General features: G+C 54.2%; 2 protein-coding genes across 5 annotated transcripts in view; one reads left to right on the forward strand and one right to left on the reverse strand.

Annotated features, from left to right (window-relative positions):
- The window catches only part of Tox2 (TOX high mobility group box family member 2), a 107,992-nt gene extending 106,401 nt beyond the window's left edge, over positions 1-1,591 (forward strand). For 3 of the 4 annotated variants that reach the window (XM_069990111.1, XM_069990113.1, XM_069990112.1), the window contains exon 9: positions 596-724. In XM_069990111.1, the coding sequence (XP_069846212.1) occupies positions 596-632 (37 nt within the window). In that variant the 3' untranslated portion in view covers positions 633-724. Of the gene's footprint in view, positions 1-595; positions 725-782 lie in introns of those variants that run through there. The other variant, XM_069990114.1, reaches the window with a different exon arrangement.
- Positions 1,592-8,450: 6,859 nt separating this feature from the next.
- The window catches only part of Jph2 (junctophilin 2), a 58,657-nt gene continuing 49,841 nt past the window's right edge, over positions 8,451-17,266 (reverse strand). The window contains exons 3-6 of the mRNA XM_069989801.1: positions 14,881-14,999; positions 11,287-11,984; positions 10,711-10,805; positions 8,451-9,950 (exon numbers count right to left, since the gene is read on the reverse strand). Coding sequence (XP_069845902.1) covers positions 10,725-10,805; positions 11,287-11,984; positions 14,881-14,999 — 898 coding nt within the window. The 3' untranslated portion in view covers positions 8,451-9,950; positions 10,711-10,724. The remainder of the gene's footprint in view (positions 9,951-10,710; positions 10,806-11,286; positions 11,985-14,880; positions 15,000-17,266) is intronic.

A 17,266-nucleotide genomic window follows, 5' to 3' on the forward strand; every position in this document is an offset into this window, starting at 1 on the left:
AAAAATAATAGAAGAAGAAAGCTACCCCTGGCTCCTGATCACCGCCTTCCTCCATGTGGCTTCTCAGCCTGCCAGCCCTCCTGGGCACTGAGCGGACCCTGGCTGTGCCCCCTGCACACACTTGTGACACACCTGGGGAAAATCTGCTGGGTGAAGTGACGCAGCTGGAAGGATTCCCAGCCCACAGTTCCGTGGGCACAGAGCCCCGCCCCCGCCCAGCCCAGTCCAGGGTAGCAGCAGGGGCAGGCCCTTTCTGCAGCTCGCTCTCATACACCTGTGCAGACAGACATCAGGAGCCCAGCAGGGCCCTGTTGTAGTGACAGAAAAGGCATGTGCCCTCCGTAGTTCTGTCTGAAATGTACAGAGAGAGCCACCCGTGCTGTGGCAGTCCTGGAAAACTCTGAGGAAGGACACACCATTCCCCAGGCTCCACGGTTGGGCAGGCTTCACCAGGATGCCAGCAGAGGGGGTGGGATGTAGGTTTTCTGGGTGGACCATGGGAAGGCCCCACCACACAGGGTGAGCCATCCAGGGTGAGGGGCGGGGCGGGGCCAGGGCCGGCTCCAGAGGCTGATGAGCCCCTTCTCTCCCACAGCCTGCTTCCCAGGGATAAATCACTCTACCTCACCTAATCCTGCCTCCCTCTGCCCCGGAGGCTCACTGGAGGGCTGACGAGCTGCCCACAGGAGCTCGGCTGTGGCAGCAGACGGGGTGACCAGCCAGCCCAGAGCCATGAGGCGCCAGTGCCCCAGGGCTCAGTCTCTTCCTCCACGTCCCATCAGCCTCTGCGGAGGCAGCCTGCCGCCTACTGCCAGCCCAAAGAACCTGCAGGAACCTTCTGCCCGCTGACCCGCTTGCTCCAGGGTAGCTGTGGACCCCGCTCCCTGCCCTGTACCCTATGTCTGGATGCCTGGCCCCAGCCCGGGCTCGCTGAGAGCTGCCCGATCCCTGGCCAGGTCATCTATCCACAGAAACCCACCCCAGATGTAGGGCGGGAACCTGGCCAGCCCCAGGCGTGCAAATACGGTTTCCTGTTACTCACTGTGAGAAAACGTTCAGAACCGTGGGCTTCGTGTAAGTAGCTACTAAGTGTTTTAGACCTGTGCTGAAGGCATCGTGGGGTTATTTTGTCGGGGGGAAGACAAGTAGTTTCCTTTAAGGTTAAAAAGCATTTTCTATGACTCTTCTTCGCACAGTGGGTTGTTATTTTTTTTAAGTTTTTTCTTAAGGGAGACATATGCACAAGCAACTGTCCAACTGAAGCTACGTTATCAGTGCAGTGAGAGAGGAGCGGACAATTTCTAGCCCCATTCAGAGGCATTGCTCTTATTATTTCTTAAACCATGTGCCCATCTATTTAAGATTGCCAGTGCCGATTCTGGTTTTGTTTTTGTTTTTGTTTTTTAGTCATGTATTTATGAAGAAAACATGAGAACAGAGTTGCAGTTGATCCTAAATTGTGTGCGTGTTTGGGGTTTGGTTTGGGTTGGGGTTCTTGGAGTTGTTTGCAGCTGTTGTCTGGGTCCTGACACACATCTGTCCCGGTGGCCCAGTGCTTCTCTCAGATCTCTTTATAATAAAACTTCTGAAAAGTGGCAAGCAGGTGTGTGTGTGTGTGTGTGTGTGTGTGTGTGTGTGTGCGTGTGTATGCGTGCACGTGCACGCAAGCGCACAGCTTGTCAGCCAGCTGGACCCTCCCAAAGTGGGTGGACAGACGTGGGTTGAAGTCTGACCAGCCTGACTGGCCCATGTGGGTCGGTAGAAGAGTGGCAGACCTTGCTGACTTCAGCTTTTTCAGAATACAAGACTCAACACCGTTTATGTCACAGAGTAAATGGTCAAGTGTGCTGAATTGATAAAAGACACACAGCAGTACACACACACACACACACACACACACACACAGGGAAACATCAGCCTTCCACGTGAAACTTAGTCCATCCAGACACTGAAGATTGTTCATAAAATCCCTAGTGCCCAAAGAACACCCCAAATGCACCTATGATCTAGGAAGCACTGGCATCACAGCTTACAGCTGATGGTGTACACTGCGAACGCCAACGTATTTGGGGGCAGAGTGAGACGATGGTAAGGGAGCAGACCCACAGAGAGCGCGATGGTGATGAGCAGGGTTCTGGACACAGCGCTGCCACACGGTGGTGCCCGAGGGAGATGGTGACCAGAACCAAAGGCGGCAGTGGGCCTGGAGTAGAGGGCATTGTGAGACCAGGGACTCCATCAGCCAGGCTCTCCGGCACTTGGTAAGGAGTGTTCTGTGATTCCTTTATCTGTCTGGATTCAAGTGCCTGCTGGGAAGGGTTGTTGGGCAGACATAGCTGTCTTTCTTTCCTTTTTGGGGTGGGAGGGGTACCAATATTATGGCTTGAGATCTCGCTCAGCTTGCTTTTGTTCATGGTGGGTGCTCTACCACTGTGGCCGTTCATCCCATTTCCCATTTTTTTGGTTAATTCAAGATGGGAAATCTCATAGACTTCAGTGTCTAGGCTGGCTTTGAACTGTGATCCTCTGGGTCTCAGCCCCCTGATTTGCTAGGACTTCCGGCATCATGCCCTAGTCATACCCAGCAACAGCCTTCTTTTGAGGAAGGGGCATGGCAGGTGTTGAGGGACATACAGAGAAGGGTCCTACCTTTAGGAGGGACCGTAGACACTTCTCCAGCCCCGGGGGTGGACACAGCCTTGCTGAGAGCAATCTCCTCACCGAAGGGCAGATTGTAATCCACTTTGGGAAAAAGAAATTCCACACAAATAGAAACACCAGGCTGTCAATTCCGTGCAGCAAGGTAATGTGGAACATCAATATTTCATGTGGTTACAATTTCCTCTCCTGTGTGGAGCCTGTCAGTTACGCGGTGATGGCTTAGACAGGTTCATATTCCATTCGTGCCTTTACAAGGGAGACAGCAGCATCGTGGGCTCCAGACAGCCTGAAGTGATCAGAACCTGGGGCCCCGATCCCTCAAAACAGAGCCAAGACCTCCGTGCTGTACCAGGGCTCAGGGGCATTTGCAGGCTAGACTTTGGGCTGGCTCAGGACACTTTAAGTATGAATAGCCACCTACAGGCAATCAACACTGTCACTTGGGTGTGATCTGCGGCTCCAGAGCATAGGAACAGATGGGCTAATGGGAAGTACAGAAGGCTGATATCCTCTACTTGTGTCACCAGGTTGAAAACCCACAGGGTGGCTAATACACATCCATCAAACATCTATTTCTCACTCTTTTGGAGTCTGGGAAGTCCAAGGTGTCCGTATCTTTCTATGTCCTCATAGTTTTGAGAAACCTGTGTAGGATCTCTTTTATAAAAGGGCACAAATCTCATGAATGAGAGCTCCACCCTCAGAACCCATCATCTTCCAAAGGCCTCGCTTCCATAACCCAAGACATTAGGGCTAGGGTTTCAACATGCAGATCTGTCCAATCAGGATGCCCAAGCAACAGAATCTCCTCCCCCGGGGGGGGGGGGGGTCCATGCTCCAGAGATCAGGCAGGAGCAGATCTCCAGCAGCCAGGTCTCTGTCAGCTCCTTCTTGACCCTTCCTCCCTCCCTCCCTGGTCTTAACAGTTTTTACCCAGAAAACTGCAGGAGCCAGAATCCCCAGCTCAGGCCCTGTGTGTTTTCTAGGATGCCAGCTGCATCTGGGCACACAACCAGGGGGCTCTGTGTTCAAATGGCCTTGCTCACGCTGACACCTGACCACCTGAGTCATGACTTCAGTCCTCAAATTTCCCTATCTAAGAAAATGGAGCAGAGGAGATTTGGGTCCATCCTAATGGCCTCATTTGAGTTTTAATCACCTTAAAGCTCCTTGTTCCCAAACACAATCACACTTAGGAGGCAGGGGGATGATCAGAACTTCAACATGGTTCATCCCCTAAAGACTAGAGTACTCCAGAATGATGAGAAATGCTGTAACGCTGGGGAAATTCAACCAGTGGCTCATGGGCCAGGCAAAAGGAAATAGATAAAACCAGGATGGGCTGTATATGGAGATGTCAGTCACCAGCTCTGTCCCTCTTCTGGGAAGAGGTGTGAAACAGGATTGCTGAACCTCATCTCTAGCTCAGTGCTGAGCATCCTAAGGAGCCTCCATATCCTGCCCAGTGACTTAGAAATAACCCTTACCAATATGGACAAGGTCACATCTCCAACTTGACATGGGACACAGTAGGTTTTGTCTTCTGCATGCTCTTCTAAATCCCCAAGTTTTCCCCCCTGGATCCTTTGATTCCAGTATAAACGATTATTAATATTATTTCAATGTTCTTAACAGGCTCTGGTGGCTTACACCTATAATCCTAGCTACTCAAGAGCTGAGATCTGAGGATCACAGTGTGAAGCCAACCTAGGCAGGCAAGTCCATGAGACTCATCTCCAGTTAAAAAGCTAGAAACAGCTGTGGCTCAAGAAGTAGAGCACCAGCCTTGAGTGGAAAAGGCTAAGGGACATCACCTAGGCTCTGGGTTCAAGCTCTAGTATTGGCAACACCACCACCAATGAAATGTTTTTACTATAAGTGAAGTCCGGAAGTTACCATGAGCATACATGCGTACAATTATATTGGCATCAGGAAGGTTACAGGAACAAAGGAGGACAGCTTGACAGATGGGACAGGGTGTAGTAAGGACTACAGGGAAGTGAACTTAAATTCAGTATGTATTCATCACACCTGCTAGACACAACTCACAAGCTTGCCGGCCACCTGCAGCTTTCAATCATCTCCTTTGTGATCTCCACTGAGGACATGGGTAAGGGGGATTTGGTTATAGACAGGCACACAGACCTGATTTTAAGCCAAGACTTTAGGCCTTGGCCCATGCCTATAATCCTAGGCACTCAGGAAACTGAAATCCAAAGGATCAAGGTTTAAAACTAGTCCAGGCAGAAAAGTTTGTGAGACTCCATCTCCAAAATAAGAATTGTTTTTAAAAAGATAGGGTGGAGCTCAAATGATAGCGCACTAACCAAACAAGCATTAGGCCCTGAGTTCAAACTCCAATAGCAGCAAAGATAGAAAAAGAAAGACAACTTGAATTCTTGCCTTAAATAATCTTGTCTCAGTGCCTAGAGATGTTAATAAGGAATGTCAGAAATCCTTCAGGGAAAGTGCTTGGTGCCAAGCCTGGCACACGGCAGTGCTTCAAATTAATACTGGTTATTATTGAGTTAAATCACAAAGCAATGATGGTGGGGTTTTTTGTTTTGGTAAAGCAGGCTGGAGCAAATTTGTGTGTGGAGTGGTGGTGCCTCCTGGTGGTCAGGGTTGAGAACTGCAGCATCATGTAGCCAGGCCTACACAGAACAGTTAATTAGCCAAATTGGGCTCCAGCGCTAACAGTGTACTTTAATAGAATTCTGTCACAGCAGGCAGGAAACACAGATCACTCACTGCCACCTTTGGTCTCCATATTCAACCTGTCACCCCAAAATTATGGCCCCACAGAATTATTCTAACAGTTCAGTGAGATCAGTTGGAGTGTAGATTTTAGGGGTACAGACTGATGTTTTGACAAATGCACCCCTCGCCATCCCAGCCAAGATGTTTTCATCACCCTAGAAATCCCCTTCTACTCCTTCCCCACCTTGGGACCCCAAGCCTCTACTAGGTTTTTTCTCACTGAAGTTTTGCTTTTTTATAGACTATTACTTACAGCTGCTTTTGCTTGTCCCCTACTTGGGTCCAAACATTAACTAAAAGCTAGATAATAAGCAAGGCCCCCAGCCTCTTCCACTTTGGCTCTTGTCCTGAGCCGTTCTTTCCTGCAGTTGCTTTGCAGCCATCTAGAAGCCGGGAAGTAATGGACAGGAGCCTGGACCCGCTGCCAGTTGTCAGTGACTCAGATTGTAACAACCAGTCCTGAGACAATGACTGACACGTCTGATGCCTCACACCTGGGATCCTGTCCCTCGTTCTTTGTTTAAACCTATAGCTTCCTGTGTATACCTCAGAGAGAGCTGAAGATGAACTGAGTGCTGCCTTCTGCTGGCTGCTTGTGCCTGAGCATCTCCTTTCCTCCTGAACTCTGAAAATACCCTGTGGTGGTTGGTGTACTTTTAGACTTTATCATCTGTCTATATGAAACAAAGATACTTGAAGTGATAGTTGGAAGCAGAGCTTTTCTCAGCACCACAAATAATCTCCTTTTACTACCCTTCATCATCTTTGGGCGAGGGGGCCTACACTCAACCACATAGGCCACACCTCCACTTTTGGCTTTTTGCTGGTTAATTGAAAATAAGAGTCTCATGGACTCTTCTCCGCAGGCTTGCTAGAATTATAGCAGCACGTGGCCTGCCTTCTCTCTTAATTCAGCTCACAGGAAGGAGTAGAACTCCTGGAGTTTGGCCCTGCGCTGTAATTTCTGTGTGTGCTGCTTTCACTTTGTAATTCTCCCGTGCTGCCGTCTGCCATTTATCCCATTCTTGACGAGTGGGACTCCGCTGCACTGGCAGAGCGGTTTGTTTTCCTCATCTTCTGCTGAGAGTCATGTGTGTTTCTGGGTTTTGGCAGTGATGCTGAAGCTGTTAGAACACTCTCACGCCAGTCTTTTCAGACATATGTTTTCAGTTATGTTGAGTAAACACGTGGGAGTGGACAGGCTGGAGCCTGGGATGGTTATATGCTTAGGTTAAAAAAAAAAAAAAAAAAAAAAGCAATCCTGGCCAAACTGTTTTCCAAAATGGCTGACGAGCAAGCGGTCTAACATCCTGATGCCTCATCTAATTGGCCACCACCTCCCACCACCTTTCCAAAGACCACGTGACTAATGAGCTGGTCAGCATGGAGCCAGGTAGTTCCCACGCGCAGTCCCACACAGAGACCAGAACAAAGGGTGAATTCGGGAAGACGGCCTGGCTGCCTGGCCTCCCAAGCCAAGGAACTTCGGAGGGGCCAGCACCCCCAAGCCCACACCCAATAAAAAGAAACTTTGAGCCAGGCGCCAGTGGCTCACGCCTGTCATCCTAGCTACTCAGGAGGCTGAGATCTGAGGATCATGGTTCAAAGCCAGCCGGGGCAGGAAAGTCCATGAAACTCTTTACCTCCAACAAACCACCAGAAAACTGTAAGTGGTGCTGTGGTTCAAGTGGTAGAGTGCTCACCTTGCGCTCAGGGACAGCTCCCAGGCCCAGAGTTCAAGCCCCTCGACCGACCAAAAAAAAGAAAGTTCGATGCCTTGAGCTTCATTAAAGGATAGAGGGACATTAATCCATTAGCAGATGGAGGAGAATGACAGAAAGATTGTTTTGCCCTTCTGATCACCAGGGCCACTCCAGCTGCCAACCCCACAACACAGAGTGGCGCTCCTAACCACAACGTGCTCCCCGCTTCATAACTCCCATAGACCACCAAAGGAGGCTCAACGTGAGCAGTTCTGTGAGAGCATGCGTAGGAAAGCCCCCCCCCCCGCTCTGCAAGCTCTAATTTTCCACTTGGGCTTGTGGATGTCCAGTGAGTAAAAACAGAATCAAAACAGCATCTGCCAGGTGCTGGTGTCTGCCGCCTGTAATCCAGCTACTCAGGAGGCTAAGATCTGAGGATCAAGGTTTGAAGCCAGCTCAGGCAGCAAAGTCTATGAGACTCTTATCTCTAATAAGCTACTCAGAAAAAGCCATAAGTGGCGCTGTGGCGCAAGTAGTAGAGCACTCGCCTTGAGCACAAAGAAGCTCAGGAACAGTGCGTGGGCTGAGTTCAAACCCCAGGACCAGCCAAAACAAAAGACCTGGGCATCTGTGCCTCCATTTCCCATTGGTCTCGTTTGGGCTGAGCCATTCTCTCCTGCCATCCCCGGGGATGCCAGGAACGAGTCTGATGCATAAACATCTTGTGACTAGAGTCAAGTCCCCGTTCCCCTCACCCCCAAGCAGCCAAGACTTGAATATCACAGGCCTCCTTGACCGGTCCTGAGAGAAGGCTCCCAGACGAGCACTGCTGGACTACTGGGTTTCCTCCGCTTCCAGCTGGCTCCTCTCTGTGGATCTTGGGACCCAGGTCCTGTCGTCCTGCTGCAGCAGCCCGGAGTCCAGGTCCTTCTGTGTCACCGCGACTTTCCTTCCCATTTGGTTTTTTTGGTTGATATTGGTGGTGGTCATGAGGCTTGAACTCGGCCTGGGCGCTGTCCCTCAGCTCTTCAGCTCAAGGCGAGCACACTGCCACTTGAGCCATAGCACCACTTCCAGTTTTCTTGTGGTTAATTGGAGATAAAGAGTCTCACGGGCTTTCCTGCCCTGGCTGCCCATTTGGTTTGGGGTGAATGGCTGCACTTGTTTGTTTGGAACCCTCGAGCCAGGCCTCTGGCCCAGGACACATATTTCTGGCCTGAGGACATATTCCTCATGCTCCCTCATCTTCAGAACGGCAGCAGGACCCAGCTCCCCCGCCAGCCCCTCATCCCGGGCCCACAAGCAGACGCGCCAGTCCGCCACCCGTGAGCAAACACAGGTTTATTATTGCACAGATTGAGCATCCTGAACCCTCACCCCAACCCCAGCCCCAGCTCCAGACCGGGCCCAGCAGCTCTGACCTCCACAGGCATGTCCCCAGAACTGGCCTAGATCCTGAGCCCCAGAGCTATAATGTCAGAGCTGAGACCCGGGGCTATGGGCTCTGAGCAGCCCCATCAGCCTCTTAGTTCCTGGGAGTCTGGCAGAGACCAAAGCCAGAGTGTGAGGGTGCCCACGCGTGTCTGCAGCTCCTTTCCTCTCCTTGGCGAGGATTCCGGCCAAGCCACGAAGGCCTGGCAGGGCTGGAAAGAAGCTGGAGGGGTGAGTGTCCGTGGACTGGGAATGGGGGAAGCTGGCCTCAAACACCCCGGTCCTGAACCGTCCTGGGGGAGTTGGGGAGCGTGGCCTCCATCCCAAGCCCTTGGTGCCCCAGAGAAACAAAGGCAGAATAGCAGCAGCACCTCCAGCCCAGCCTGCCTGCCATCACTACCTCCTTCCCCAGCCTTGGAGAGTTCTGGAAGCCCTTTTCCTCCATCCTCGGCCCCATGTGCCACCCCCAGCAAGCCCAAGGACCCAGAAACCCAGCGTGGTACAAACCTCTTTAAGTGAGGTACATGCAGGTATCATCTGCCACCAAGCAAGTTAAGGGGGCTCATGATTGCACAGGCTATGCCAAACAGGTGCCCAGACTTACTCCACTCTCCTGGGAAATGTGTTACTTCCAGCACCTGCCCGAGAAAATTGGCCCAGGGACATCTGCCTGGGTTTCCAAGAGTTTCCATGCCCTGCGCTCTTGAGCCTGGTATGGTGTTGGTTCCGGAAGAGGATATGTGGGTTCCCAGGAAGCTGTGGGGCTTGGGGCTCCTGCATGGGACCTGGTCTCAGGTGCCACTGCACCTGTACCCAAGCCCTCTTCCAGCCCATCCACAACCCCGGCTCCGTGGTTTCCCAGCCAAAGACTAATGACCCAGGCATCGCTGATCTCCTGGACCAGAAGGGCATCTCACAGGGCTGATGGGAGGAGGCAGAGCACTGCATGCTGGGTTATGCCTGGTCCACTTCCTCCACTGCCTTCTAGATCATCTGTGGGCCAAGCACGGTGTGTGCTGGGCTAGGGCTGCGTGGCTTCCTGAGTGGTCTCAAGGATTCGATAAAAGTGGGGGTGAGGTAGGAGGAAGAGGGAGCGATTTAATATGAATATCCTGCTTAGGTAACTTCTCTCAAAACACACTGAAGCCCAGGGGAGGGGTGGCGAGGAGCAGGACGAGGGAGTAGACAAGGAGAAGGGACAGGAGGAGATCGGGAAGTTCGGGAGACCAGGACTCTTCCTTGGGGCTTCTCCAGCCCCTGGGCAGCGCTTCTGGAAGATTCTCAGAAGTCCTCTTCCTCCAGCACAGACCTGCATCAAGCCTGTTGAAATGTCGGAGGCATGGATGTGGGCTGGCACCAGGGCTCCAGGTCTGGAGTGCAGTCCTCCTTGGTCACCTGCCCGGCATTGCAAACAACAACAAACAATAAAAGTGCACCCTGGGGGCTTGGTGGAACTCTTGCCCTGCAGAGACAGCAACAGGGTCAGAAGAGGAGAAGAAAGGTGTGTACCCCAGGGTGGGGCCACAAGCAGGTGCAGGGCTCAGGCTGAGGCTCCATCCTCCCAGAGCAAGGTCCCATTCATCGGCTCTCAATGAGAGCAGGGAGGCACTGGATGGGGGGTCCACCCCTCCCTCCTCCTTCCTCCCTGGCCGGCAGTCATCTGATTCCTTTCCACCCTTCAGTGGAGAGCAGAGACCCTGCAGGCCGGGCTCCCACCGCCCCTGGGACACAGGGGACCCCCCCCCCCAGCTCAGCACTTGCCCCCTGGAGCACACCTGCCAAGTTAATGCTACCACTGGCTGTCACTAATGAGCACACAGGCCTTGTCCCTGTCTCGTGGGTCCCAGAAGGAAACCGCTCCCCCCTCCACCCCCCCACACCACACTGAGCTCAAAGAAGAGGGGCTGGGCAGGAAGCAGGGATTCTGGTCACATCACCAACTCAGGACTCAGAAGGAAGGCAGTGTCTACCTTGCCCCATACTTCTCCCTAAAATGGGGGGAGGGTCACTCCCCTACCCACCCCTGCCCAGTCCAGCTCCCCTCCCCCCACCATGGATGGGCTGCAGAGGGAGAGGTGGGAGGGAGAGGGACCAGGACAGAGACAAGGGTTCCGGAAGCGCCCTCCTCCCTCACCCCTTCCTCGGCCACGCGCACCTGGAAGAGGAGGCTCAGGTCAGGAGGTGAACGAAGAGAATGGCCAGGCCGATGTTCAGCAGGATCACCATGCAGATGAGGACGGTGTTGGGGACCTGGAGCCACAGACAGCGGCTGCCTGAGGCCCGCGGGCCTCAACACCCCCACCCCGGCGTAAAACCGGGCAGGGGAGCAGAGAAGCTTCTGGAAGACTCCTAGGGAGCATCACTTAGAGATAACGAAGCTGAGCCCCCGAGGCCAGAAGGGACGTGAATGTGTCCACAGCTCCCCCCTCCAGCTCCCACGGGCCACCTGGTCCGGCCTGCTGGGTCCACCTGGCGCCCCAGGAAGTCCTCACCCATACACCAGTTGCTACTGGTTCCCAAGCCTAAGGCCCCTGACCCGGGGGCCTCCCCGGGGCCTCTCCCACGCCGGTGGCCGCCAGGGCGCCTGCCCTCGCGGTGGGGTTCAGCGCACAGGCCCGGAGGGGTAGGGCTCTCTGTCATCTGTCTGTGCCCCGGGATCCGGGGCGGGGACGCTGGCTTCGCCCCATCTCCCCGGGGTCCCCCCCCCCCCGCCCCAGGCCGGCCGCCTCACCTCTTCCACCTCCACTTCAGCCTCGGCCTCCAGCGCCACGTCCTTCCGCGCCTTCTTCTTGGCGGCGGCCTTGCCGGAGCCCCGGGGCTCGGCCTTGCGCGCGCGGGCCCTGGGCTCGGCCTTGGGCACGATGGGCTTGGGCTCCAGCCTGGCGGGGGGCTCGGGCGCGGGCGCGGGCGGCGGCGGCTCGGGTGCGGGCTCGGGGGCCGGCGGCGCGGCGCCCGCGGGCTCGTCGTCGTCGGGGGGCGGCGCGGGCGGCCCGGTGCGCACGGCGTAGCTGTGGTAGCCCCGGTACAGCGCCACCTCGGGCTCGGCCGGCGAGGCGGGCGGCGGGCGCAGCGCCTCGATGGCCATGTGCTCCGCGGGGCGGGCGGGGCCGCGGCGGCCCGGGCCCGGGCTCGGGGCGGCCTCGGCGCCAGGCTCCCCGTTCCAGGCGCCCGGGCTCAGCAGGCCGCCCGCGGGCGCCCCGGGCCGGGGCCGCTTGGGCTGCGGCGGCGTGGCGGCCGGGGACGCGGCCGGGGACGCGGCCGGGGACGCGGCCGGGGCGCCGCCCTCGCCCTCGGGTCGCGGGCTCTCGCGCTCGTGCAGCTGCGGGCTCTCGCGGGCTCGCTCTGGGGCGCCGCGCGCCGTTGGCTCCAGCAGCCCCTCCGCGTTCTCCAGGATCTCCTGCAGCAGCCGCCGCTTCTGGTACTCAGGGCCTGCGGGACGGACCGCACCGCCACGGTGGGCGAGCGCCGGGGCCGCCGGCCAGCCCCACCGCCATCGCCACCGCCACCACCACCACCACCATCACCATAACCATCACCATCACTACCACCTCCACCACCGCCACCATCACCATCACCACCGCCACCATCACCATAACCATCATCATCACCACCACCACCGCCACCACCACCACCGCCATAACCATCACCGCCATCACAACCGCCGCCATCACCATAACCATCACCACCACCACCATCATCATCACCATAACCACCATCATCACCACCACCACCATTGCCATCACCGCCACATCACCATCACGGCTACCACCACAACCATCACCACCACCACCACCACCATCACCACCACCACCGCTACCACCACAACCATCACCACCACCACCACCATCACCATCACCACCACTGCCACCATCACCATAACCATCACCACCACCATCACCGCCATCACCACCACCACCACCACCACCATCACCACCACCACCATCGCCATCACCATTACCGTCATCACCACCACCATCACCACCACCACCGCTACCACCACAACCATCACCATCACCACCATCACCATCACCACCATCACCATCACCGCTACCACCACAACCATCACCATCACCACCACCATCACCACCACCACCACCACCATCACCACCATCACCATCACCATCACCACAACCATCATCACCGCCATCACCACTGCCACCATCACCATCACCACCACCATCACCATCACCACCACCATCACCACCATTGCCACCATCACCATAATCACCACCGCCATCGCCAGTGCCACCACCACCATCACCGCTATCACCACCATCACCGCTATCACCATAACCATCACCACCACTACCACCACCATCATCACCAGCCAGCTGCCACCACCACCACCACCCAGCCACCACCATCACCACCAGCCAGCTGCCACCACCACCACCACCCAGCCACCCACACTGCCCAGTCACTGCCATCACCACCATCACCATCACCACCACTATCACCACCGTTACCACTACCACCTCAGCCCCCACTGGGTGGTCCTGGACCCAGCAGCTTAACCAATCTGAGCAATTTCCTGATAGGAATCAACAACTCTTTTTTGTTGTGTTTGGTGTGTGTGTATGTGTGTGTGCTGGTCTTGAACTCAGGGTGCTGCACCTGAGCTTTCTGGCTCAAGGCGAGTGCTCTACCATGTAAACCACAGCTCCACTTCCAGCTTTTTTGGTGGTTCACTGGAGATGAGTCTCATTGGCTTTGAATCCTGCCCTCAGATCTCAGCCTCCTGAGTATCCAGGATTACAGGTGTGAGCCACTGGCATCTGGCCATTAACTCATTTTAAAATCTCTAAGGGATCAGTGTGGCTGTGAAAGAGGTAACACTCTTCACTGAAAGAAAAAGGCACAAGCCTCTTTCTATGCCCTCATCTTTTCCTCTACCACGGAAGAACTGGAAAAGTGCATGGTATAAGATGAATGAGTTCAGTGCCAAAGCTACCACCACCTGAGCAAACCTGCTTGCTGCTCTATTTAGAGACCAGCAGGGGGTGCACTGGGACCAGAAGAGATGAATCCTCTGGGTAGGAGTCCACACTCCTAGCTTTACCATCTTAGGTCACTTTAGTCCCTGCGCAGCACCAGATCAGTAGTTGAAACAGTAATTATGTCTCTTACTCTAAAACCCTCCAGCACTTCTGGTTTGCACAGCTCTGCCAGGCTCAGGGTCTGTGTCCCGGCCTGGAGTCCTTCCTCACTCAGCAGGCTCCTTCCTTCCACCTACTGCCTGTCTTGAACCTGGGAGCTGCTTGGTTCCCACTTTCTGTGCCTTTGTACCTGCAGCCCCTCCTTCTGGTCTCGGCCTGCCTCATCCAAGGCTACCTGGTGCGGTGGCTGTCAAAGTAGGGCCCCAAACTGGCAGCGTGGGCACCCTTGGTCCTTATTAACAGTGCATGTGCATTCCTGGGCTCCTCTCAGCTAGGAAATCGGGGGTGGACCTAGCAATCTGGGCCATGCGTGAGACCCACAGACCTGCTCTGGCCTTCAGGATTGGCTCAAATGACCTCCTGTTCTATGTGCCCAGCACGGCGCTGGTCCCATCGTGTGAAATGTAATCACCATAGTGAGAAAGCAGCCCTGGCCACCAAGCATCAGGCACGGGGGCTGGGATGCGGCTCAGTGGTAGAGCGCGTGCCTAGCACACATGAAGCCCTGGGTTCGATTCCTCAGAACGACATAAACAGAAAAAAAGCCAAAATGATGCTTGTGGTACAAGTGGTAGAGTGTTAGCCTTTAGCAAAATAAGTTCAGGGACAGTGCTCAGGCCCTGGGTTCAAGCTCCAGGACTGACAAAAACAAAAACAAAAACAGGCATGATACCTATGCCATGCTACAGATCAGAAAGTTTGGGGTTACACATATAGTAAGTGTACCTCACCCACATGCTCAACTGTCTTCTTCCAGATTCTGGGCCTCAGGGTGTATCCCAGAGCCTGGCGCTGTGCCTGATACACAGGCATGCTCGATTAATTGCTACAAGCCATTAAGCAGGTGCAGGAAGCCCTTTGGTCCCTTCATCCATCAGAGATCTGTCCCCCACTCAAAACTTCACCAGTGCCAACTGTCTGCCTTGCTGAGAGCAGACAGGAAACAGAGCAGCTGGAGCAGGTCCCAGCCCCAGCTTGGAGTCTCAGCATGAAGGCAGAGATGTAGCTTTCGCCCATCATTCTTGTATCACCCCATCCCTGGTCTGCAGGACACCCCACAGCTTTCCAAAAGCAAGCATTCATGAGTCAGTTTAAACATCTCCACTTTCAGAAAGCAATGATTAGTACTCACCCCAGGGAATGGCTACCCCCTTCCTGACTGGTCCTACCTGGCTGGTAGAAGTCCGGAGCCAGCTCCCTGGCCAGCGTACGGGCAATGGTGGATTCCTGGTTGGCGGCCAGGGCAGCCTGGTCTGCAGCCTCAGCTTTAGCCTTGGCATGGCTGGTCCTAAGGAGACAACATGGCAGAAGACTTAGGATCCACCTGCAAACCAGTTCTCTGCTTCTCCTCCCGCAACCCAAAGAGAGACACCCTGGAGACGGCATTGTCTCACCCAGGCTGTTGATAGGTAGCTGGCCCTGTGGCCAAACTTGTGCATTCTGCAGTTTTACAGGTTCACAGATAGACTACATTTCCCAGGCTCACTTGCAGTTAGGTGTGGTCAGGTGAGTGTTCTGGCCAAGGCACTGTGGGAAGACCCAAGGAATGCTAATGCTAGGTCTGGTTCATGAAACTATTTCTCCTGTTGGATGAACAGTGAAAAGACCAAGATCCCAGAACAGGGTGTTTAACCTCACATGTTATAGGGAGGCCTGTGGAGCCCTTCTCAGAATAATGTTTTTAAATGCATAGAACACCTAGATGCCCATGGCTTGTGCCTATAATCCTAGTTATTCAGGAGGCTGAGATCTGAGGATAGTGGTTCAAAGCCAGTCTGGGCAAGAAAGCCCATGAGACTCTTGTCTCTAATTAACCACCAAACAGTTGGAAGCGGCAATATGGCTCAAGTGGTAGAACATCAGCCTTGACTGAAAAAAACCTTAGGATCAGTGCCCAAGCCTTGAGTTCAAGTCTCACGACTGGCAATAAAATAAAATGAGAAAGTCATCAAGTACACTGGACTGCACTTATATTGACACACTGTTACCCAAGTATTGAAGAGGACAAATCTGTATCATAATAATGCATACCTTTTAACACACTAAACAAAAGACTGAGTTCCTCACTACCATATTAAAAGACTAAATTAGTATAAAAGATATTTCAAGCGTATGTGTCTCGACAGTACTATGACATGAAATGTGTGTGACTTCTAGTGAGAAAGTCACAGACACTGCCAGAGCAACGTGGTTTGCTGCTTACAGCTATGTTTTCAAAGGTAATGTTAAGTTTCACTTCAAAATCAGCCAAATCGATGCACACACAGATTTTTGGTCTGGACTTTTGGTGCCCTGCCCAGATCCCTTCGCTCGGCAAAGGTGCCAGTGACTGCCTAGCTTCATGCATGCCGGTGGCCAGGGCTCAGTGCTACCTCAGAGAGCTGAAACCAACAAGTCACGCCCTTCCAGATGCTGCAGTGCCACTCCTTTGTCGTCCACTCCACAGCCCTGGCCAGCCCTCTCTTACCCCAGAGCACCCCACTGTAACCAGGGGCGCAGTCTCTGCTCCACAGCCCCCTGCGCTCCAGGCTGAAGGAGGTCTCCAGCAGAGGCCCCGCCCTCTCAGCTCCTTCTGGGTCCTGAACTCCCTTCCTCTGCTTCTTCTCCTGAGAGTCTTTCCCCAGCACACCACATGTTCAAAAACCCCTTTCTCAAGCCCTGTGGGTGAGAACTTCTAGCTAACATGCCACTCAATGCATGGACGCCCTGAATTCTATCCACAGAACACCCTTGTGGGCTCCAATTAAGAAATGTGAAGGGACCCTGAACCCATAAATGACTGCGCAGAGCGAGAACCCCCTCCCACAGCCCCACACTGGAATGTGATAAGAACAAACTTTAGACATTCACTACACTAAGCACTTAAGATAGGAGATGTTGGTTTTGGCCACCATCTTGTCAGGCTAGACTAACAGAGGACATACCCACAACAACAGTAGCGGTGGCTCTGCTTACCAACTGGCCGGGCACAGTTCTAAAGGAGTTATAATGATCACCCCAGGTAACCATCCTAACACCCTAGCAAGCTAGTGCTGTTATTTCCCCTATTTTACACAGAAAGAAACTGAGGCATGCACGGGTAACTTGCCCAAGGTCACAGGGTCATGAAATCCAAGACTTAGGATTGTGTTTGGGCTGGGGGGAGGAAAGGGGGATGCTGGGGTTTTGAACTCAGGGTCTCACATTTGGTAGGCAGGCACTCTACCACTTGAGCCACACACACACCTTTAGCCCCAGGGAGTTGGGATTTTTGGACCCGAACCCAAATCAGGTTCAGCTGAGCAGTGTTCTACCATGCCATACATGGCTAGGAGCTGAGGGCCCAGCTTACAAGGTGAAGAAGCAATGGTTCCAGGATTGAAGCCAAGGCATTCTGGGATTAGAGCTGTGCCCTTCCCACAGGCTGGGCTTCCACAGAGCAGGGAAGAGTCGGATTTCAAACCTCCCAAGCCCCATCCTTTCCACTGGGCCACCCTAGCTCATTACTGCAGGAAAGAATGTACCGGAGCAGGCCTACCTGCAAACCCCCCTGTACATACCCACCACAGCACATGC

This window comes from Dipodomys merriami, unplaced genomic scaffold, assembly GCF_024711535.1.
Source record: "Dipodomys merriami isolate MVZ:Mamm:240054 unplaced genomic scaffold, mDipMer1.0.p SCAF_39, whole genome shotgun sequence".
In the NCBI taxonomy this organism is placed as follows: domain Eukaryota; kingdom Metazoa; phylum Chordata; class Mammalia; order Rodentia; family Heteromyidae; genus Dipodomys; species Dipodomys merriami.